Raw genomic sequence first — 22,555 nt, forward strand, 5'->3', positions numbered from 1 at the left:
ATTCAAAATTGCGTATTGTTGATCTACCCTGTGGAGGCCAATCAATTAGCCTCATGGCAGCCTCATGAGATCTGGCAATTCCTACATGGATCTGGAGCTTCTTTCCAGCAAGGCATAAGCACATCCCTTGGGGGCCAGAGAAGCCAAGAGCGATGACAGCTCCGTGCCCTGCTACACAGAGAGTCAGTGCACTTTCACCCCTCTTTCCACAGCCTATTTTGCATTATTTGTTGCTGTATGATGGGTAGTGACGTTTGGTTCCATTTTAAAATATGGAAACTGGGGCGCCTGGGCGGCTCAGTTAGTTAAGTGTCTGACTCTTGATTTCGGCTCAGGTCATGATCTCACAGTTCATGGGTTCAAACCCCACATTGGACTCTGCATTGATGGGTGAGGAGCCTGCTTGGGATTCTGTCTCCCTCTCTGTCTGCCTCTCCCCTGCTTTCTCTCTCTCTCTCTCAAAATAAAAACATTAAAAAAATTTTTTAAATGATAAAGTAAAATGTGGAAACTGACAAGGGAGCCACAGGCAAGCTGAGGGCAAAGCACAAGTTAACAACCTCCTCTCCCCGCAGGTGAGATATGAGTGATATTCCTCAGGCACTCCTGGCTGCCCAAGAACTAAGGAAGGGGGAAAACAAAAGGTTAACTGATAGAGATCACAGCCAGGACACAAGTCTCCATCTGTTTACAAATGTCTTAGTAAACTACAAGAAAAACACAATCTTATCAATAGCCAAACCTCCAGAAACCCATAGTCTCAGTTTCCTGGAGCCCTAACATCACCCTTTCCTCCACAGTGATGTGGGGAACAAAGGCAAGAAGGAAATGGTTAACCGGTAGCCCATTGGCAAATACTTGAGGCAGGCAGAGTAACATTTATTTCTCCCTGAACTCCCTACTGCTTTAATATTAATGCTTTGCTAGTGGGAAAAACAACCTTAGATTGAAGACAGCCAGGCCTCCAGTATCTGAGTTCTCTTTAGCATATGAAAATCCTTTTGAAAACCTCCCTTTTTTTGAAAAAAAAATTTTTTTTCAGTCTATTTGTTTTTTGAGGCTCTGTGCTGTCAGCTCAGAGTTCCACATGGGTCTTGAACTCAGAAACAGCCTTGCACTCACAAAGTGAGATCATGACCTGAGCCAAGATTAAGAGTTGGAGGCTCAACCAACTAAGTCACCCAGGCGCCCCTAGAAACCTTCCTTTTGCCTTTATCTCCCCCAACTCCATAGTATAACATCAGTCACTCCTCAGAACTGCAGTGCAGCTCTTTCTGCCCACGAGTCCTGTCCTCGTGCTTTAATAAAGTCACCTTTTTGCTCCAAAGCGGTCTTAAGAATTCTTTTTTGGCCTTCAGCTCCGCACTCCCCTCCCTCCCCGCCCCACTCCAAAACCGCATCAGAAAGCGATGCCTAGAGAGGGTTTAGTACCAAGTAGTATTAGAAATAACATGGGTTCGAAGTTAGATGGATCAGTCCAGGCACTGCCCTTAGTGTGTGACCTCCTCAAGGTCCTTGAACCTCTCTCTCTCGACCTTCTGGAGAAGGGCGTTAATATCTCCCTTTCTCATACAGCTCTTTTCAGTTCAACCCAGACTCTCCATGACCCGGTGAGACGCAGAGAGAACCCCACGAGGAGGCACTGCGGTAAGTGCTGGTGCGCTAAGGGGTGAAGAGCCCCGCCCAGCGACCGTACAGCGGGGCTTTCCATAAATATAATACTTTGCTTCCACTGAAGACAGAATTGGCCTCGACATGCCCAGGTTCAGGTGGCCGACAAGTACCGCAATGTGTCCCAAAACCCGGAACTGACCCTAACCAGGTCCCCAGGGTGCGGTGCAATTGTGCCAGCCCACAGCAGGCGGGGCCGGAAGTCTCGGGCGGCTGCGGCTTGCGCCTGCGCGCCGCCATCTTGTTCGGAAGAGACCGCCTCCCTGCCCGCCCAGGACTCGAAAGCCAGGAGGCGGGGCTGTGCGTCGCGGCGGGCCGTGGCCGGGCCATGGCGAGCGCGGAGCCCAGCACGCCCGGGATGCGGGCTTCTACCCCGGGACCTCGGCCCGGCGGGACCCCGGACTGCGCACCGGGCGCCACGAGGCTGCCCTTCGGGCGAAGCGGCAGCGGAGTCCCCCGACTCGGGGAGCGGCCCCGGGCGGTTGTGGAGAAGAGGGGACCGTACATGGTGACGCGCGCGCCTTCCATTCAGGCCAAGCTGCGTGAGTGCGGCCCGATTGGGGCGGGGGCGTTCTGCCTGGGCGGGCTACCTGGTCCCCTGGGCGGGCTCCGGAGCCCTGCTGGGGATACCCTGGAGGGGCAGCTGCAGCCAGCTCCCGTCTCGAGAACGTGTTCGGAGAGAGCGGGCTGCTGGCGTTTGGGAGACACGGCGGAGTGGGGAAAACCCCGCTGACCCGGGCCCTTTGACTTCCAGAGAAGCACCGGGACCTGGCCAAGGCCGTTCTGCGGAGAAAAGGCATGCTGGGGGCCTCGCCGAACCGCCCCGATTCTTCAGGGAAAAGGTCTCAGCAGGCGCCATCTCCTCTGTGCCAGCAGTTTCCAGAGAAGGCCTTACTCCTCACGCTGGGAGACAGTTCTCACGCTTTAAGACCGAGCTAGTGATTCACCTGGCGCCAACCCATTTAGTTTACTATTTTAAAATGGGAAGAGGAATGGCCTTTTCTTTTCCTTTAAGGATGTGATGATGTCAGGGAAATGGCTTTGGAATAACAGTTTTGTCCGTGCTTAGGCTTGTTCACTGTGAGTGTCAAGCTAGGCAGGAACACAGTGGCTGGGGTCTCCAGGAGTGAGGATAGCAGTGTGGGAATAGTCAGTCCTGTATTTCTTTTGAACAGAACGGTAAACTCTGAGGGCTGGATGGGACCTTATCCAGTGCCTCTTACAGTTAAGAGCTACAACTCAAGAGAGGGGAAGAGAGATTTGCCCAAGGACTTGCAGTTGGTTGGTGAGGAGGGGGAGCTTTCCCAGTTCTGGAAAGAGTAGCTGTGGTTTTCCTCAGGAGCAGTAGGGGGAGTGGTGTGGGGAACTGCATATTCTGAGGAGCTGTAGCAGGCAGTGGTGGCTGTGTGACCAGGTAGAAGGCAAGACCGTACTGCAGCCAGTTCTTTTTTCCATAAGGGCAAAGACTCTTGACTTTCCCTGGGAAATGTTGGTGCTTCATCTATGCCTGGTCTCTTCCCCATCTCCCCTCAGGTCAGTGAAGTTTAACAAGGGCTACACTGCCCTTAGTCAGAGTCCAGATGAAAACCTGGTGTCCCTCGACTCTGACAGGTGAGTGCTGTCTTTGGAACTATCCCTTGGGGGAGTGATATGGGTAAAACAGCAGATCTCTTCCCAGAACCTTCATGCATGTTCCAGTGCTGTCTTCAGAGCATTGTCCCTTCCCAGGATAGTTTGGTTAGAGCACTCAGGCGATCGTGCTGTTCTTGGATTTGGAGTACCAACCTTGTGTGGGGGAATCATCCTCCCCTGTTATGTCTTCAGTGTTAGTGACAGTGACCCCGTCCCTGCTTGAGCCCATGGAAAGAGCCACTGGTACTCATGACAGATTCTGGGTTTCAGTTCTCTGATGTGTGGTCTTCGTTTCACAAGTCCTCCAGACCCCCTTGCATGCTCTCCGCAGGCATCCCCCTGAACTGACTGTTTTCCTCTTCTAGTGATGGGGAGCTGGAATCCAGATACTCCTCCGGGTATTCCTCTGCAGAGGCAAGTCCAGAGCGCCTTTCTGCACGGGGCCAGGCTGCAGGCAGCGTCACCACCACTGCCAAATGCTTGTCTTGTGCCTGCTGTATGCACGGCACTGTGCCAGACTTACGGTCTGTTCTCCAATCTTCTACTCTGTCTTAGTCCCTCAGCAGAGGTATAGGTGTCTGAGGAGGGCTGTTGAAAATTCAGGAGACCATAGGGCTGAAAAGGACCTCACAAATCTTCTAGTGCTGGTCACCACTTAGAAAAATCCTTTTGGGAGGTAGGGGAGAATAAAAAAAAGAGAGAGAGAGAAAAGGAATCCTCTTGACAAACCCTGCCTAAGTGTTCGCCAGCCTCTGCTTGCTTGTGCCTGGGTACTCACTATCTCCAGGAAGCTTTCCCGCCTGCCCTCCCTCTAAAACAGACACATACACACATGTTCCTTTTTCAGGTAGCTCTTAGATAAGGCAATATTATTAACTTGAAATGTCTCCTGCACGCTGGACTCAGTGGTCCTAGGCCTGCCTTCCAGTATCACCCAGTAATTCTGGTTTCCCTTCCTTTGATTGCCTTTTATCTGAGATCAGCATTCCTGTCCCTCCCTTGGCCATCCTCCACCAAGGTTACTTTCTTCCAGGCCAAACAACTTCTGTTCCTTCAGTTGTTCCATCTATGGGAACTCAGACTAAGATACTACTGGGCTGGCCTTTTGGACATGTTTCCAGAGTGACAGCCCCAGACACACATGTGCAGCTTTCTGCCTTAGAGGTGAAGTGCTAGAGACATGACTATATGCCACCGGTATTTTTCCCTTGTTCTCCTGGAAACCCTTGGCCACTCCCTGAGTTTCTGCCAAAGAGAATAGAGGCAGTCTGTAATTTTTATCCTTGATTACCTGGGTGCCTAACATTGTTAAACCTAAGAAAAGAAAAATTAGCCAAGAGCCAGGGAAAGTTCTATGCCATTCCCAGCCTCCTGTTCCTTCTGCTCAGCAGAACTGGTAAAGCTAGGCTGACAGGTTCTGCTTTGCAGGGAAGGAGCTCTGCTAGCATGGAAGGCTAACATGTGTAACTAGCAGTGCAGACAAAGCTGCTCCCCACTTCGTTTCAACGTAACTCATGTTCTATTCTACCCCATTGTTCTGGTATCATTGTCCCATATTCTTCAGCCTTCACAAGGACCAGTCTCGGTTCCCAGTGGGAGTGGTCAGGCCATTGACTTTCAAACATAATCTGGAATCTGATATTTACGTCAGATGCTTTGGGATTCTTTAGTGGGCACAGCTCCCCTGGGGGTTATTGACATTGCAGCCTGTACAGTATTGGCTCAGGGCACTTGGGGTCCCTCACTGCTGGGTGAGACACAGGTAGAAAAAGGTAGCACTTCCTCACATAGTCCAGTGATGTGTGGAGTTGGCCTAAGTAAGGGTGGAGCATGAACAGGAAGTTCTGGTAAGGAAATGTAGGTCTGCCTTTTGGGCAACAGTTATTTTTGCTTTACTGCCTGGCTTAAAGTTTTCTCCTCTCCTGCTCTTAGCAGGTGAACCAGGAAGTGAGCCGGCAGCTGCTCCAGGATGGGTATCACCTGGATGAGATTCCAGATGATGAGGACTTGGATCTCATCCCTCCCAAGCCTATGGCCTCTTCAACATGTTCCTGCTGCTGGTGCTGTCTTGGGGACTCTTCCTCCTGTACCCTCCAATAGACATAAGCCCCCAAGATGGACCCTGCTCACCATGCCTGCAGAGCCCTTTTGGCCCTTCTTAGGTCACAGAGTGTAGTGGGGACTGCTGTCAGCCTCAGAATCACTGGAGGCACTGACCCTCTGGGAAGGTCAATGACCTATAGTTACCCCTTACCTGGTGCTTCTCAGGCCAGAGGGCCCCATCTGGGCCATAGGGTGATAGGTGGAATTCTGCAGTTTTCCTCTGCTATTGGAGCAGAGTTTGGAGAAACCACCTTTATAAGGGCAGGAACAGATGAATTCTGGTTCTTGTGGTCAGTGACAAAGCTGGCTAAGGAAAAATTGCAAACATCTTGACGGGTATTTGTCATGCTCTTTGGAGGGAGAAAGCTTTTGTGCCCAGGCTATGCTGGATGGTGTATGGAAGCAGAAAATAGCACTTTATAGCTTTCAGTTTGGGAGTCTGAAAAAGAATAACTATATGGGACCAGTTTAAGAAATTGCATATGCTCTCCTCTTCCTGGCTCCATGATGGGTTACATGCTTGACTTTCAAGAAAGCATAAAGCAGGGCCCTTTGGCTCTCTTCCCTTGTGCCTGTTTGGCTATGGCAGGGAGTACAGCAGGTTGCTTGATGGCATAGCAGGATCAAGACTTTCAGAATTCTGGATCCAGAGCATCTCCAACTGGCTCAAACTGTCTGGGTAGGTTTAGTGACTGTGGTCAGCCCACCCTAGTTAGAGAAAAATTGCTCCATTATGTACATATTTATTTATTTGTCTTTCCTTGGTGGCCATTCTTTGCCTTGTTGTTAGCTAGTTCAATACACTTTTTTGAGTGTAAAGGTCAGGTGAAGGGCCTGGAGCTTGCCCCAGCAGCCTGCAGGTTTGGGTTACCAGCAGAGGGAGCTGCAGGGAGCAGTCAGGTGCCTTCCTATTGAGCTTTTTAAACTTGAGAATAGCGATGGGTGAGTAGTATAGTCGTACAGTTGTGTGGGCTGTGATGTAGTCAGAGGCTCACAGGATGGAGAGGAGGGACCCATGGCAGCTTCCGAGAGCCTTCCTGAGGAGATAATATGCCATTGCAGAGGGTTTCCCTTCATCCAGCATGGGGCTCATGGCAGATACAGAGGATTGGGCTTCACGGTAAACCTCTGGTGCCACACAACCCTCAGAGTAACACAGCTGGGACAGGCCTAATCTCCCCAGTGAACACGCTGGCCCCCTGCCCCCATTATCTCATGCATCTCATCATCTCTTGCTATCCCAGTCCTCTCTAGAATTTAGTTTTCAATGCTTTTTCTTTTCTTTTTCCTTTTTTTTTTGGCCTCACCTAGAGCCCCGGTGAGGATTGAACGAGAGTGGACACAGTTCCCAGCCCAAGGGACATGATGGTCAGGATTGGGGTGTGGGCCCACATGGGAAAGTACCTGGTCTGTTACTTCATTTGATGTCTTGTGGCCTCTAGAGGTATAAGGAATGACATGGACTCTTGCTCTACCACATGAGGTGATTGGACGGCTGAGAAGGTCCTTATTTGTTAGGTGTAATCTAGTAGCATCACAGCAGGAGGGAGATGGGACAGATGCCAGAGGCACCTCGAGTTAGGGTCTGGAGGATAGGGGACACAGATGCTCCCGAACGGGACAGGGCGATGTCACACAGGTACCTCACATTCTGATAGCTTTGTGCAAATGCCCACAGGCATTTGAAGATGTGAGAACATCCTCATCCTGAACCCTTTGCCCATCCACCAAAGACTATTCAGGCCTTTCTGGTTTCTGCAGAGACACATGAAGAGAGGCCCCGATGTAGGGCAGTGTAAAGAAAACAGTGGTGGTGGCAGGAAACCCAGTGGGGGCCAGAAAGTGCTGTGGAAGCCCAGTGGGGCCACATTTCTGTGGGGGAATTGGTTAGGAGAGGGTAGCTGAGCATTTGGCAACAGCTGTGGTGAAGGCAGCAGGGCCCTAAGATGGACCTCCAGCTGGTAGTTACCAGCTGATAAATCAACACTGATGTATTTGCCTGCATCTGTTCCTGGAGAGGATGTTCCAGAGCTGGTTACTCCGTGTAGAAGGCATTACCTTTGAAGTCTTGGGAATAGTGTAGCAAGGCAGGGTAGAAACAGTTTACTGTTTGGGGCCAGAGGTCCCAGGCTAAAATGTCACCAATAAAGGCACCAAGGTGCCTAGAGCCAAACTGCCTTAATTCAGAGTGCTGGATATTCTGCAGGTGACAGTGCCCTGGGGAGAGAGGGGTGTATTTGCACTTACCTCACAGAGGGGAGTATGTGTATGGTGTTTACAGAGTACTCTACAGAACTTTTGGCTTAGGCTTCTACAGCTCTGGGGGTTTCTAAGAATAAACACAATCATGCTAGTAGTTAAGCCGTCTCTGTGTTACGATAGGATTTTAAAGAAAGCCCTAGACCACAGCCTTCTGAAATGAAGAAACAGCCTAATAGCCCCAACTGTGACCATTCCTCCTAGGACCTCTTGTTCCTACTATTCCCAATGGGCATCATTTTCAGGCCTGTGTCATTGGAGACCATGGATGGAACAGGCCTTTGCACAGCACTTCTCTTTAGACTGTGTTCCCTTTGACAGACCTTTTCTTCCCAGGTCATTTTTGGGTTTTAGCTGAAGAAAACTTGGAGGCCAAAAAAAAGACACCCCAGAACAGATTGGCCAGAACTTTTTTGAAGGTAGTTTCCTAGATTTCCATTGTATAGGAGGTCTAGTGTGGGCAGTAGCCCAAGAAGATCCTTTTGTGCCAGTCTAAACCCTTACCCCACAGGAAGGAGCCAACAGCCTGGCTCTCTGCTAAGTCTGAGGTGACAGGATCTCGGACTGCAGTCAGGTACTTCAGTGGCAGAACAGACAGCTGTGCCACCTCTTGCAGACTAGAGGGTAGGCACGGGAAGAGCAGACGCCCTATATATTTCCTGCCAGTTTAGAAAAAGTAGCTAGGTTTCTCTTCGCAACACAAACTGGATTGCCCTGACCCCAAATCCCTGTGTATACAGTGACTGAATGTGCTCTAGAGAAGTGGCTGACAAACTCGGAAGGGTTGGTCCGTATGTTTGGTGTTGCAGGCCCTACAGTCTGGTGCATTTACTAAATTTTGCCACTGTAGCCTGAAAGCAGCTGGATGGTATGTAAATGACAAGTGTGGCCAGGTCCAGTCTGCTGGCCTTAACATGCTGATCCTGGCCCTAAGGCCAACTGAAACATTGGAGAGGAGAATCTTACACTGACAGTACCTGTCTTTAGATCCACCTTCCCCATATGTAGGACTCAAGGCCTGCCTGCAAGCTCTGCATCTAAGGCTGAAGCCGGCTGCCCTTCCTATAAACGAGCCCTGAAGTCCAGCCTGCCCTCCACAGGGAGCTCTTAGAAGCAGAAATTAAAGCAAAAACTGGACATCCAGAAAGGATATCCTGGAACACTAAAGGTTGACTGCTCTACATCAGCCTCAACACAGTGATCTTTAATTGCTTTGACAGAGTCAGAGAGTGGCAATGAGTAATGAGTCCATAGGCCTACTCTTTTCCCTCCTTTGCATTTGAGGGAATGGGCAGTCCCAGGGCCAGAACCCTGTTCTTAGAAATGGCCTATCCTTTTGCTGTGAGTGATGCTGAAATAGTACTAGATTTTAGCAGCCTGCTTAATGCCATAGGCTGGAACAGCTGCTGCCTCCTGCCTTGAGGACAGCCTGGCTGAGGTATGGTGAGAATACAAGGGGAGTGTCTGCTCTTAGTTCTCATCGGGGTCCTTCTCCCAAGAGAAAGATGATGGTTTGTCCTAGGCTTGCTCAGGAGGCACTACCTTCAAGCTTGCTACTCTACCCCAGCTCTTCCAGCGCACACCCAGGTCCAGAACAGGGAAGGGTTTGAGCTGGGCCTGAGAGGCTGGCTAGGATTTAGGGTAACTGTCAGAGGAGAGCCAGACAGGCTGTGGTCTCTACAGCAGGCAGCAGGCTCGGAACATCAGCAGGTCATCGGGCACAGTGAGCTTCAGTGAGACGCTCTCATTGGCCCCAATGAAGAGCACCCCACCACGCTGCAGGGGGATTGGTGTCTGGGCTGTGGGAGTGCTGGCTGTCACTCTTCCCTGTACTATCAGGAGGATGCTGGCCGAGTCCACTGCCAAGACCTTGTATTCAGTGATGGAGCCAGGGACCTGGGCAAAACAAACAGCAGGATGATGCGCTTCACTTTCTGTTCCTATCGGCTCACAGTGGGCCCAGGACAACCCCAAAGACAGTGAGAGGAGCGCTCAGTTATCTTCCCCAATGCTCAGGCTCTTGTCAGCATGGAGGCCCACATCCGGTCTCTGGTACAAAGAAGAGTGGGTAGGTCCTGTGGCTATGCCTCCCGTACCCCCCACCAAGTGAGCTTAACAGAAAGGAAAACCAGCCCCAGGTACACGCCACATTGTGGACCTTGCCAGGGTTTTTCTTTTTTTTTTTTTTAATGTTTATTTTAGAGAGAGAGCATGAGCAGGGGTGGGTGGCAGAGAGAGACAGAATCCAAAGCAGGCTCCACACTGTCTGCACAAAGCCTGATGTGGGGCATGAACCATGAGATCACCACCTGAGCTGAAGTCCAATGCTCAACTGACTGAGCCACCCAGGTGCCCCTTGCCAGGCTTTTTCATGCCACACAAAGACACCCATCATAGCTGCCACCATCCCCACCCTCCCCACTCACCTCCATCTTCATGACAGTGAAGTCTGGCACAGGGGGGTTATAGATAGAGAGGTAGGGGTCTTCGTGACTCTGTGTTGGAAGAAAGAGCCTGTCCTTGCTGGGGGTATAGTTGAGCATTTCACACAGAGTTGGCACATCGATGAACTTGGGTGTCAGGCCAGCACGAACAGTATTGTCTGAACACGCCATGCACTCCACGCAGTCTAGGGACAGACAGTTGTCATGCACTAACCTGATGAAGGATGCCTTGAATTTAGACTCTCCAGGGCCGGGCCTCCTAACGTTGGGTAAAACGTGTGAAATGTATAATCTGGGAGAATGGGCTAAGATATGAGATACTAAATACAGGTGGTAGGTCACCTGCATGTTGTCAGTCACGTTAGCCCCTGGGGGAGCCCCAACCCTCCCCAGACTATTCTACCACAGAATCCTGTCCATGAGTGGACAAATAGCCAAGAGTCAAAATGTGACACCTTTCTGTGAGAATGTATTTTCGCATAAAAATCTCTGGGTAAAGACACATGTAAAGGTAGCATAACGTAGGGGAGAGAACAGCAGCCTTATCCTATAGCCTGGGTTCAAATTGTTAACCACACGTGCACATAAGACTCAGCGTGAGAGTACTGGGACCTCAAAGGGTGTGAAGAGTCAAGCAGTATATAACACAAAGCTGTCATTCTCCATCCCTACTGGTTACTTCCCTGCCCACCCCAGGAACCCTGGGAGGTCAGAGCTGGATGGGACCTTAAAGGTCTCTTCTTGACCACCCCCTCCCCCTTTTATCTAAATGAGGAAGCAAGGCTTGGTAGGCTTGGTAGACTCACTGCTAAAACGTTGCTCATCTAGGGGTGCCTGACTGGCTCAGTTGGTGGAACGTGCAACTTTTGGCCTTAGGGTTGTGAGTTTGAGCCCCACATTGGGTGTAGAGATTATTTTAAAAACAAAATCTTAAAAAAACAATGTGACTCACCTCCTTTCAGGTAGGCATGGGGCACATTGGCCTCCAGAAACATGGCCTCTCCTGGCTTCAGGGTAAGCAGGTTCAGGAAGTAGATGGCAAAGCATCCAATATCACCTGGATACTGCTGATGCAGCTGCAGCAAGAGCTCCCCATTGATGTCCTCCATGTTGTTTCCAGCAGCCACTGAGGGTCAGAGTGCCCCAAGGCCATTTAGGAACCCCCAGTGGTGTTTACAGCCCCACCGCGGCCACCAAGTCCTGGGGAAGTCCCTACCCTCAGAAATCTAGAAACTGGTGGGTGTGTCTGTCTAGCCACATCCCCACCCTTTGTGGGCTGGCCTTCCTTGATCTTCCAGCCCACAGAGGTGCCATTTTCCCTTGTTCTGACCGTCTATATGCTCAGCATTACACTGGAAGAGCTAAGGTTTGGGGCCAGATAATCCTTTGTTGTGGAGGCTGTCCTGTGCATTGCAGTATGCTTAGCAGCATCCTTGGCCTCTACAACCAAGATAGCACTAGCACCCCAATCCATGTTTTGAAACAAAAAATGCTCTAGACAGTTGCCAGTGTTCCCTAATTGAGAACCACTGCTGTAGAATCTCAATCTATTTAAGGGATAACCCAAGAGTTCCATGTGGAGTGACCAACTGCCCCAGTTGGCCCAGGCCTTTCTATTTCACAGCACTGAACATAACATGTCTCAGAAAAAGTCCCAGACAAACCAAGATGGTTGATTACCCCAGAGAGCAAGAGGCAGAATGAGCCCAGGGCCAAAACTGTGTCCTGGAGACTGACCAGGGGAGGGAGACCTCAGCCTGGGCTAGATTAGTGAGGGAAGTCTTGAAAATTGGGGCAGGGGAGGGTGGTGAGCTGAGATTTCTTGAGTGTGCAGAGAAGTGGGGAGGGCATGAGTAAGTAAAAGCTGAATGTGTCAGTGTCACAGTGAAGGAACTGGCTGCTCTGGATTGGAGGGTGGTTCTGAGCCTTCATACACAGACATGCTGAATGTCTGTTCTGTGCTAAGCACTGGGAACACAGTCTCAAGGAGACAGATTCCTGGCCTGGAGAAAACCCAGGTGATGCATGTGGTGATATAGACTCATAGGTGCTACACCTCACATATGAACAGGGTGTCCTGGGAGCTCCCAGCAAGAGTATCCCATTCTGCCGTGAGTGCCACTTGGAGCACTCTGAATGCGTCTCACACCCTCCAGCGATCAGCAGCCCAGAGGCTTACCGCCCACAATCTTGGGTCTCAGTATGCATTCATTCGGTCCTTCACAGGACACAGATTTACTGAGAACCGGCAAAATATCGCAGGCTGTTCTAAGGGCTGGTGATGATCCAAGAACAAGATAAGGATCCCTTTCCCTTTGTAGAGTTTACATTCTGGCGAAGGGAGAACGGGCAAATAGGTATAAAGGGGAGGCATGCAAGCAGAAACACCAAAAGCAAAAGAATCCAAAGAAAACAGTATGTTTGGGTAAAAGAGCTCCCTATGGCTCAGAGGTGACAGGAGAAATGTGTAGAGAGCCAGAAGAGCTCTGGGGTCGCCTGGAGAAGGGGCTGGGGCCTCATCATGTGTGTCACATAGGCTCAGAGCTGGAATCCACTCTGCCTTGTTTTATACTGCTTGTACTAACCTCCAGACCCAAATGTGACAGCCACGCCCATCAGTCATTTCCTGAACCCTCCTTAGTTAGCACAAGGTTGGGCACGGAGCAGCTATTTAAGGAAATATATCTCTATCTATCTATCTATCTATCTATCTATCTATATCTATATATGTAATTAAAAAAAGATCTGATTGAAAGCTCTGGGCTTCAGGCCTTTGGAGAAGAGGAGGATGAGCATCCCCATGTACCCTTCCTACTTTCTAGGCCCAAAGTATAAATCCATCCATGGAGAACAACTGTAAGGCTGGGGAAATCTCAGAATGCCTAGGTGGAAGACCTCCTAAAAGTCCTCCAGGCCACTCTGTCTCCAGCCGTCTAGAGAAACAAAGACTAGGAAAGAAACGCTCAGTTACTAACAGACCATCGAAGTCATCTAAGGCCCATTTTGGTGATGCACTTTGAGCAGAGAGGTTGAGAACCCTGTCCTCCTCAGTGCCTGGTGCCCATGCTGGGGCAGTGCAGGCCGGGGGCACCGCATGGCCTACAACACCCACCTTGCTGGGAGATCCGCTTCACCAACAGGTTGAGCTGCTCTATCACCACCTTCTTCTCGCTCTTCATCAGGTGGGAGAAACAGCTCTGCAGAGCAGAGGCCACACACTGGGAGTCACTGCTCAGGCTCTGCTTCAGCTGTGTTGCTGCATTATCTCCAATAAGAAACTGGAACTCGGGCACCTCTGCAGGAAGGCCATGCCAGGGCCCGTATCAGGAATGGCAAGGTGGAACCCGCACGAGTGGGAAGTCGGAAGAGGCCTCCCTATCCCATCCCTAACCAAGGAGCCAGGCAATGCTAAGCAAACTTTGAGGTGAAAACCAACTGCTTGCCACCAGCCCTACCAACCATACCTGAGCCTGGTCTCACAGGTCCACCCCAGTGGCTTTAAGAATTCATAGGGCCAGGGGCTCCTGAGTGGCTCAGTAGGTTAAGCATCCGACTTCGGCTCAGGTCATGATCTCACGGCTCGTAGGTTCGAGCCCCACATCAGGCTCTGTGCTGACAGCTCAGAGCCTGGAGCCCGCTTCAGATTCTGTGTCTCCTCTCTGCCCCTCCCCTGCTCAGGCTCTCTCTCCTTCAAAATAAGTAAACATTAAAAAAAATTAAAAAAAAAAAATTCATAGGGCTAAGCAGGCCCTCAATTACTGTGACACTTAGTCTCTGTTCTCTGCCACTATTCCAGCTCTGCCCTGGGTTGCCTATGCACCGTAGGCCCAATATGCATGTTCTATTTTGCCCAGTCTTACTTGTCAGAAATGTCACAATTTCCTCAACTGGCCGGAAGCCACATAAACCCTGGAAGGAGGTGAGGGCAATGGCTATCTCTGGCTTATGGTTGGCATCGGGGTAGTGCTGTGGAGCCTGGAGGTGCAATTTCTCTGCCAGCTCCTGTGGGATGGCAAAGGGAAGAGGAGGATGGTCAAGGTGCAGTCATCATACCTAGCAGGACACCAGTCCCACCCAGCCCTTGCTCTCTACCTGCCCTGGTCACCAGAAAGCAGTGGCTTCATACTTTTGGCAATGAGCCCAGTCAGGGCATAATGCAGAAACTCAGGGCCTGGACTGCAAATCAGGAAACCCCAACACCAAGTCAAGCTCAGACACTAACAAGCTGTGCAAGTTTGGTTAAATCCCTGTCTTCTCTGGGTCTTACTCTGCCCATCTAGAAATGAGAAATTTGGACACACAAATGCCTAGGAGTTGGGGCAATAGTTAGGGTGCCTGCCTTGCCCTGGAAGGCAAACTTTCTGAGAGAGCCAGGTGGGAAAACAGCAGATAGAGTAGTCCTGGGCTGGATGAGGGGAACCCAGGAAACTCCCTGGGCACAGGCTGGTCAGCTGTCCGCTTAGACTTAGCTGCCAGCATGTGTCACCAGCATCTGGCCTTCCAGAGCTAAATTGGGAGTCGTCAAGCCTGAATTTAGCTTTGGGCTGGAGTGTGGCACGTGGGTGGGGTAAAAGCAGCAGTAAAAGTAGTGGGAGGGCCTTGACCTGAGTTCTTCTGTACCCTGACCTCTGCACTCCACTCTAATCCTGTACCTTGTTAGGGTGTGCCTGGATGGACAGGGCAGTTTCAACCGAGAGCACTTTGAAGAGGAAGGGCAGCTTGCCATTAAAGGTGTCCTTGACCTTTGAGCCCAAGCAGTCCTGGTTCTCAGCGATCCACTGGCCTAGGGTCTTCTGTGAGATGCGATTGTCAAGGATCTTGGCATCTCCTCGGGGATGGCACCCCATCCACAACTGGAAAAACATAAAACTTGGGAGGGAAAAAGGAAAAACCGGACACCACCAACCTGAATCCCGAGACAGGCCTCCCAGGCCTGGGCATAAATGCTCATGCCATCACAGACATACAGGAAGGCAGCAGACCCCAGCATACCAGGAGTCAGGAGACCCAATTCAGGCTCTGCCTCCAACCGGCTGTGGAAGCCTGGGTTGGTTATTTCTGATCTCTTGGTCTCAATTTTCTCATCTGTCCGATCAGGAGAATGACACCTGCACTGTCAAGGTCACTAAAAAGCTCTCAAATGCCTCTGAGAAGGGTTAACATTCATTTATTCCAATCTCAGAAGTAGAGGCCTTTGGCCTTATATTTTGGCTTTATCTCACCTAAATGGGCAGGAAAAATACATATTTTAGGTTATTAAGATGTAAAAGTCAAAGTTTTAATTGTCAAAGAGGGCTGAATTAAAATTCAGTAAGTGCTGGTAGTTCTTGGGGGAAGGAAGATACCAGAAATCCCAGCCAATTATGACAAAACCTCTCTTCTTTTGGTGCTACCATCTGGATTCATTGCCTGCCCAGATCTGAAGAGCCAAGAGGGCTTCCCTCCCTCTTTGCTGCCTCCCTCTCCCAGCTGACCTAAATGATTTGCCCCAGGCCCTCTGAGTGAAGGAACCCCTTGGTCTCACCTGCTGGTAAAGTCAAACACAACCCAGGTCTCACCTCTGCATATGGCTTGTCCTCTGAGATCTGGGCCAGCGGGTCACTGCTGGCCAGCAGCCGAGCCACTTCACTGTTAGAACCTGTCTTCCCCCAGGCATACTGCTGCACCACACCGGAAAGGGGGAATACTGAGGGCATAGAGAGTGGGTCAGCTTCCACCCCACTCCTGAGGCCTGACCCTACTGTCTTGGGGAAACTAGACACGAGCTGAGGGTTTTGTCTGGGGGACAGTCATATAAGGGGTTTGTAGGTCGTTAGTTGAGACCCTTCTCCGCAGGCCTCGATGTTCCCATCTGTAAAGCGGGCAGTAAGGCTTTTCCGCGGACATGAGTCAGGTAGATGCGCTGAGGTGACGAGGAGGAAGCGGGAGGAACCTATTGGACAGCACCCCGTCTCGAAGTGACCCATGCGCGGCCCCTCCCCGCCAGACCCTCCTTCGAGCGCTGAAATGGCTCATTCCCCATCGCAGGTGCCCCCTCCTCTGCCCAGAGCCCATCCATCTTTCCGCGGAGCCGCAAGCCTGGGTCCCACCTGGCATTTCAGGTCGGGAAGGTTCCCCGCGACGCGACCCTCCCCCAGTGTCCTCAGCAACACAGCCGACAGCCCACCTTGCTGAACTGCCATCCTCACGGTACCGGACCTGGCTTCTGGCACGTATGCACTTCCCGGCAGCACCCGCAACGCCCCTGACCCAGAGCTTCCTGGGAAATGTAGTTCCTCGAGTGCCTCCTTGGAGGGCCGTTTGCCGGGGGTGGCCACTGGGAGCGCTCTCAATGCCTCTCACACCCTCCAGCGATCAGCAGCCCAGAGGCTTACCGCCCGCAATCTTGGGTCTCAGTATTCATTCATTCGGTCCTTCACAGGACACAGACTTACTGAGAACCGGCAAAATATCGCGGGCTGTTCTAAGGGTTGGTGATGATCCAAGAACACGATAAGGATCCCTTTCCCTTTGTGGAGCTTACATTCTGGTGAAGGGAGAAAGGGCAAATAGGTATAATAAATAAGCAAGTCATATAGGAGGTTGAGAGATAAGTGCTACAAAAAGTGGGGGTGGGAGTAGGAAGCACTTTGCAGAATTTAAAATATCTAGGGAAGTCTTATTGAGGAGAGGAGGTTTGAGCACAGACTTGGAGGTGAGGAGGAATATTCTGACAGAAGAAACTGCTTGAGCAAAGACTATGGTGGGAACATGGGAATGTGTCTGTTATATTTTGGAATAAATAGCAGAGAAGCCAATGTGGCTGGAGCAGTGAGCGTGTGTATATATGTGTGTGTGGGGGGGGGGGTGGTACACGTGAGGTGGTCAGAGAGGAAAGGCAGTGCACAGAACTTTGCAGGCTATTGTGAGAACCTCAGGTTTTACTGAGTAGCTGTCAGTAGCAAAGAATTGCTGTGATCTAAGAAGGAACTCAGTGATGCTTGATGATGTCAAATGTCACATGCAAGGCCCTTAACCTGAGATTCAGTTTCTTCCTCTATAAAAGGGAGATAATAATGCCAGCCTAACAGGTATGTTGGAAGGTGAGATGAGATGATGTGGGATGCAGGAAGACAGTCAGCGCTCCATGCTCCTTTGATCCTTCCTGCCTTAAGTACTGCAGGACACAAAACCCCAGCCCCTCCTCCAGGCTGAGCTGCTCACATGTCAAACAGACGGAAGTCAGGGAGAATCACCAGGAGCTCGGCATGGTGAAGGCTGGGCTGGGCCTTGTTTGTGGAGTAATCATGGGGCACCTGGGTGACTCAGTCAGTTAAGCGTCCAACTTCGGCTCAGGTCATGATCTCACGGTTCATGAGTTCCAGACCCGTGTCAGGCTCTGTGCTGACAGCTGAGAGCCTGGAGCCTGCTTTGATTCTGTGTCTCCCTGTCTCTCTCTACCCCTCCTCTGCTCATGCTGTGTCTCCTTCTCTCTCTGGCTCTCCTTCGCATACTGTGTCTCCTTCTCTCTCTGACTCTCCCTCACTCACTGTCTCTCTCTCAAAAATAAACATTACACATTTTTTTTTAAATACATCCTCTGGAGGGGCACCTGGGTGGCCCAGTCGGTTAAGCGTCCAACATTGGTTCAGGTCACGATCTCACAGCTCATGAGTTCGAGCCCCGTGTTGGGCTCTGTGCTGACAGCTGAGAGCCTGGAGCCTGCTTTGGATTCTGTGTCTCCCTGTCTCTCTCTACCCCTCCTCTGCTCATGCTGTCTCTCTCTGTCTCAAAAATAAATGAATATTAAAAAAACTTTTTTAAATAAATCCTCTGGAAAAAGGTTCTGACATCCGGACCTCACTCAGCAGCCCAGGAGGAGGGCCACCAGCTGGGGCACCTGGAATGAGGGCTACAGTCCTGACTCTGCTTCCCCACCCCACCACTAATTCCCACAGCTTGTACCTCACATGCCCAGGGGGAAAAGGGGGTGCTCTTTTCCCTGCCCAGCTGTGGACATTGACCTCTCCTGGGGTCCCCTGGCTCAGATAAATCAGCCTGCGTTTCAAAAGAAGCTTCACCATATACTGAGGAATAATAAAATGGAAAACACAAGAATCCTACAAACAGCACATCTCACATACCTCCTACTTTTGAATACCTTTCCTTTACCTCGTTCCAGCTCCTCCAGCTTTATGAGCCTTCCAATGTAAGAATGAAGGATTGGGGCGCCTGGGTGGCGCAGTCGGTTAAGCGTCCGACTTCAGCCAGGTCACGATCTCGCGGTCCATGAGTTCGAGCCCCGCGTCAGGCTCTGGGCTGATGGCTTGGAGCCTGGAGCCTGTTTCCGATTCTGTGTCTCCCTCTCTCTCTGCCCCTCCCCCGTTCATGCTCTGTCTCTCTCTGTCCCAAAAATAAATAAAAAACGTTGAAAAAAAAATTTTTTTTAAAAAAAGAATGAAGGATTAGTTTAGGCACGGAGGTGGGGTGGGCAGTGTTCTGGAGCACCTCCCCCACTACCACCACTGAAGCCAGAGTTAGAGTTACTCCTTCATAGTATCTCTACACAGGGAAGAAAGAACTTAGATCTTTGGGACAGATAGAGCCCCACCCCACTCCACTCTTACCTTCCTTACACACAGAAAAATCTATCTGCAAGGGAGACTGGTATGTTTGGAGACCCTAGAACCTTTCACCCTTACCTCTTGCTTGTCTCTCCAGTAGAACTGATCACGCTTTATTATCTAGTGATGATCTGCTTTCTTTTCTCTTTTCCCTACTAGACCTTATATGTAATTCAGCTTCATATTTATGCCAGTACCCAGCTATAGCTCAAGCTATAACAGCAGCTGACATTTATTTTGCTATGTACTAAATACTGTGCTAAGCCCTTTTTGAAAATTGTCTCATTTCATTGTCAACATAGCCTATGAGATAGGTAGTGCCCTTAGCCCCATTTTAGAGATGAGAAAGATAGGTCTTGGAGAAGTGAAGTAACTGCTCTAAGAGTACAGAGTTCCAATATGCTATACCTCTTCCCCTGTTGAATAAGTGAATGAGTAAATAGTTGCATGATGTCTCTTTCACAGAGAAGTGGATAGATCCCAGAGGTCTTTAGAGACAGATGGGTAGGCAAGCTCCACATTGGTGATACCAAGTTCCATTCTTTCTTCATCAGCCCAGCATTGTACTAGGCTGAGCAGACAAGGAGGAAGCAGGCTTGCTTCATGTTCTGTGGCCTGTTCTTTCAGGCTGCAGACAGCAAAGATCTCTATGCTGCCTACGATGTTGTGGTAAAATGAGTTCCTGGCCAGAGCCCCTAAAACCTTTGTAATGTCCCAAGCAATCAAAGTGTTAGAGACATCTTTTGTTTCAATATTTGGCCTTTGACCCCAGTTCCTGACACGGAGCTCCTAAATCCTTTGGAATTTCCTGGGTGACCACAGCAACTTTGGTCCTAAGGAGGCACCTCTTAGTGGGCTCCTGGATAGCTTTCAGGATGGAAGGCCAAGCCATGAGTAGAAGCTTGGGAACTTCAGCCCTGCCTCTCCCATCCTCTGTCCCCTGGGGAGGGAGAGGGGAGAGATTAAATTAACAATCAATCATGCCGACATGATGAAGCCTCCATTAAAAAAAAAAAATCCCTGAACTAAAGGGCTTGGAGAGCTTCCGGGTGGGTGATCACATCCATATGCCAGAAGGGTGGCATGCCCAACTCCACAGGGAGGAGCTCCTGTGTATCTCTTCAACTGGTTGCTCATCTGTATATCCTTTATCATACAACAAACCAGTAAATGTTCCCTGAGATCTGGAAGCCAGTCTAGCCAATTATCAAACCTAAAGAGGGGGTCATGGGAACCCTAGTTTATAGAAGTACAGGTGACAACCTGGGGCTTGGTATTGGCATCTGAAGTGGGGACAATCTTGTGGAATGAGCTCTTACTTAACCTGTGGGTTCTGATGTTAACTTCAGGTAGACAGTGTCCAAGCTGAAATGAATGCTACTGAGCTAGTGCCAGAAAATTGGTTAATGTGAGGAAAAGGAAACCCACGTTTGGTTACAGAAGTGTTTTGTGTGAATATCAAAGGAGAAACCCAAGAGTGTTTCTCTACACTGCCCTCAGAGGAGTGGTCGTGGGGGGTTAGAGGTAGATAATTTCTAAGGGCACACAAGCGTGGACTCTCTTGCTTTCTCTTGCTTGAGGAAATTTCCCTGGAGAAAAGTTGAACAGGGCCATAAAGGATCGTTGGAATTTAGACAGGAAAGAGGAAGGTAAGAAAAGTGAATGATGGTAAGAATAAATATTTACTAAATGCCTATCATGTGCTCAGTACACTGCTAGTGCCAGAAAACCAACAGTGAGCAGAACAGACCCTACTCCTGCCCTTCTGGAGCTTACAGTCTACTGGGAGGGAGAGAAATAAACAAATAACCACCTATACAAGTGTATACTTATAATCTGCAATACGTATTGTGAAACAAAACTATAGGGTAATATAAGCATTTGTTGTGGGGGAAGGAGCTGATCTAACCTATTGAGTAGAGAGGCAACTCCTGAAGAGGCTTCTGAACTTGGGTAAAAGGATAAATTGGGGTTAACTAGCCAAGGATGATGAAGGCATGGACTAAAGAGCATACCAGGAAGAGGGAACATCATGGGCAAAGGCCCGCAGGCAGGAGGAAACAAGGAATGTTTGAGAAACTGAAAAGCCACTAGAAAGGCCCGAATGCATGAGGGTGGGCACGGGAAGGAGTGGGAATAATAGTTGGGGGCAGATCCTATAGGACCTAGAGGCCACACCAAGAACTTGGGCCTTTATGGAAAATAAGTGAATGACTTTAAGCAGAAACGCTTATAATAAAATGATATTGTTTTAGAGGAATATTTGTATAATAATATTTTGTTTGTTTATTTATTTATTTATAATAAAGAGACAGAGCATGAGTAGGGGAAGGAGCAGGGAAAGAGGAAGACACAGAATTCAAAGCAGGTTCCAGGCTCTGTGCTGTCAGCAGAGCCTGATGCAGGGCTCAAACTCACGAACTTCAAGATCATGACCTGAGCTGAAGTCCAACACTTAACTGACGGAGCCACCCAGGTGCCCCTATTTTGTCCTCTTTAAAGAGATCTCGGGTAACAACATGAACAACAGTAGACCAATTAGCAGCCCTGTACCAGTCCAGGGGAAGGAATGACAGTGGCTGGATTTGGTGGCAGCAAAGATGAACAAAGCAGAAAGTGTGAAGAAATAAGGGTAGTGAGAAGTGAATCGGCCATCTCCCCCATGGCTGATGGCTCTATTGCTGAAATTCCTCATTCACTAACACATGCTCGATGCCCTGAGTCAAATCCCAGAGCAGGTCCTAAACCTGTCTCTGGGCTCAGGGATCCTCATCTCTAAAACGATAAAACTTGACAGCAGGGGGCAAGACCTAAAAAGAGTCAGGACTCAGCATGTGTGTGGTGATGAGAGAGATTAAGGCAAGCTGAGAGCAAAGTACAGGCTAATAGCAGCCCCCATCCCCAGGTGGAATTTGTGTGCTATTCCTTGGACACTCTTGGCTATCCAAGAATAAAGGAAAGGGGTTTAAGTACTTGCCATGGTGATGTGGGAAACTAAGGCAAATGAAAGATTAAATTCCCTGTATACAGCCCATTGACAAGTCCTTGAAACCAGCAGAGTGACCTCCCTCTAGGAACTCAGCTGCCTTGATGATGACACTTTGCTAGGGGCAAAAGGGAATCTTGGCTTAACATTATCCTGACCACCCCCACCCCCCTCCCTGATCCTGTAAGTCTACTGCTAAAAATTCCTTTGGAAACTTCCTTTCTCAACTCCCCCAAGATATATGCTGGCAACCATATTCCAAGCTTATGGCCCCGTGATACACATCTGAAGGGTCTCATGACTGAGGTTTACTCAACAGTAATAAATGGCGTTTTCCTAACAGCAGCTAGGCCTCAAGATCATAGAAGCCTTGCTTCCAAAATACCTTAGAGACTTTATCCCTAACCCCCTCCAAACCTGAGGGTATATAATCAGTTACCCATCACAACTACAGTGCAGCTCTTTCTGCCCACGGGCCTTGTCTGGTGCTTTAATAAAATCACCTTTTGCACCAAATTCTTTCTTGGCCGTCAGCTCTGAACCCCCCCTCACCCCAAAACCCCATCATGTGGGATAGCTGCATGGTTGGTTCTTCCGAAAAACATCCCCTCTGCCCTGCTGGGTCCTACCCCAAGTCCTCTCCTAGCTCGACTAAGTCCTCTCAGGTCAGAAATTCCGTTCCCCACTCTGGCCAAAATAGGCTCGTTCTCCTGTCTGGACCAGTTGGACTTCCCAAACTTGCCCTCCAGGGAAATGAAGGGGTTAAGTTTCCGGCTCCACTTAACAGAGTTTACTTGGGAATTTTCCAAGACAAATTTGGAAGCAATCAGACCGAGAGGCTGCTAAGAACAGGCTGC

The 22,555-nt window shown here is 49.9% G+C and overlaps 2 protein-coding genes across 5 annotated transcripts; one reads left to right on the forward strand and one right to left on the reverse strand.

Moving 5' to 3' along the window:
- Window positions 1–1,924: 1,924 nt before the first annotated feature.
- FAM219B (family with sequence similarity 219 member B) lies at window positions 1,925–7,762 on the forward strand. Of its 2 annotated transcripts, none has more exons than XM_019441441.2 (5): window positions 1,925–2,213; window positions 2,426–2,513; window positions 3,205–3,282; window positions 3,669–3,717; window positions 5,239–7,762. In XM_019441441.2, exons 1-5 carry the CDS (start codon window positions 2,000–2,002, stop codon window positions 5,401–5,403), a joined length of 594 nt encoding a protein of 197 aa, XP_019296986.1. In that variant the 5' UTR covers window positions 1,925–1,999; the 3' UTR covers window positions 5,404–7,762. The 2 variants fall into 2 exon arrangements, with proteins under 2 accessions (XP_019296986.1, XP_019296985.1); XM_019441440.2 differs by having other exon boundaries at window positions 1,929–2,213; window positions 5,236–7,762.
- Window positions 7,763–8,058: 296 nt separating this feature from the next.
- On the reverse strand, window positions 8,059–16,376 carry MPI (mannose phosphate isomerase). Of its 3 annotated transcripts, none has more exons than XM_019441436.2 (8): window positions 16,276–16,376; window positions 15,668–15,795; window positions 14,762–14,962; window positions 13,970–14,111; window positions 13,222–13,404; window positions 11,062–11,235; window positions 10,092–10,294; window positions 8,059–9,561 (listed from the first exon to the last, which is right to left on the reverse strand). In XM_019441436.2, exons 1-8 carry the CDS (start codon window positions 16,289–16,291, stop codon window positions 9,343–9,345), a joined length of 1,266 nt encoding a protein of 421 aa, XP_019296981.1. In that variant the 5' UTR covers window positions 16,292–16,376; the 3' UTR covers window positions 8,059–9,342. The 3 variants fall into 3 exon arrangements, with proteins under 3 accessions (XP_019296981.1, XP_019296982.1, XP_019296983.1); XM_019441437.2 differs by having other exon boundaries at window positions 16,199–16,320; XM_019441438.2 differs by lacking the exon at window positions 15,668–15,795 and having other exon boundaries at window positions 16,276–16,322.
- Window positions 16,377–22,555: the final 6,179 nt, after the last annotated feature.

Source organism: Panthera pardus, unplaced genomic scaffold (assembly GCF_024362965.1).
Source record: "Panthera pardus isolate Hobbes unplaced genomic scaffold, ASM2436296v1 HiC_scaffold_24, whole genome shotgun sequence".
Classification (NCBI taxonomy): Eukaryota; Metazoa; Chordata; class Mammalia; order Carnivora; family Felidae; genus Panthera; species Panthera pardus.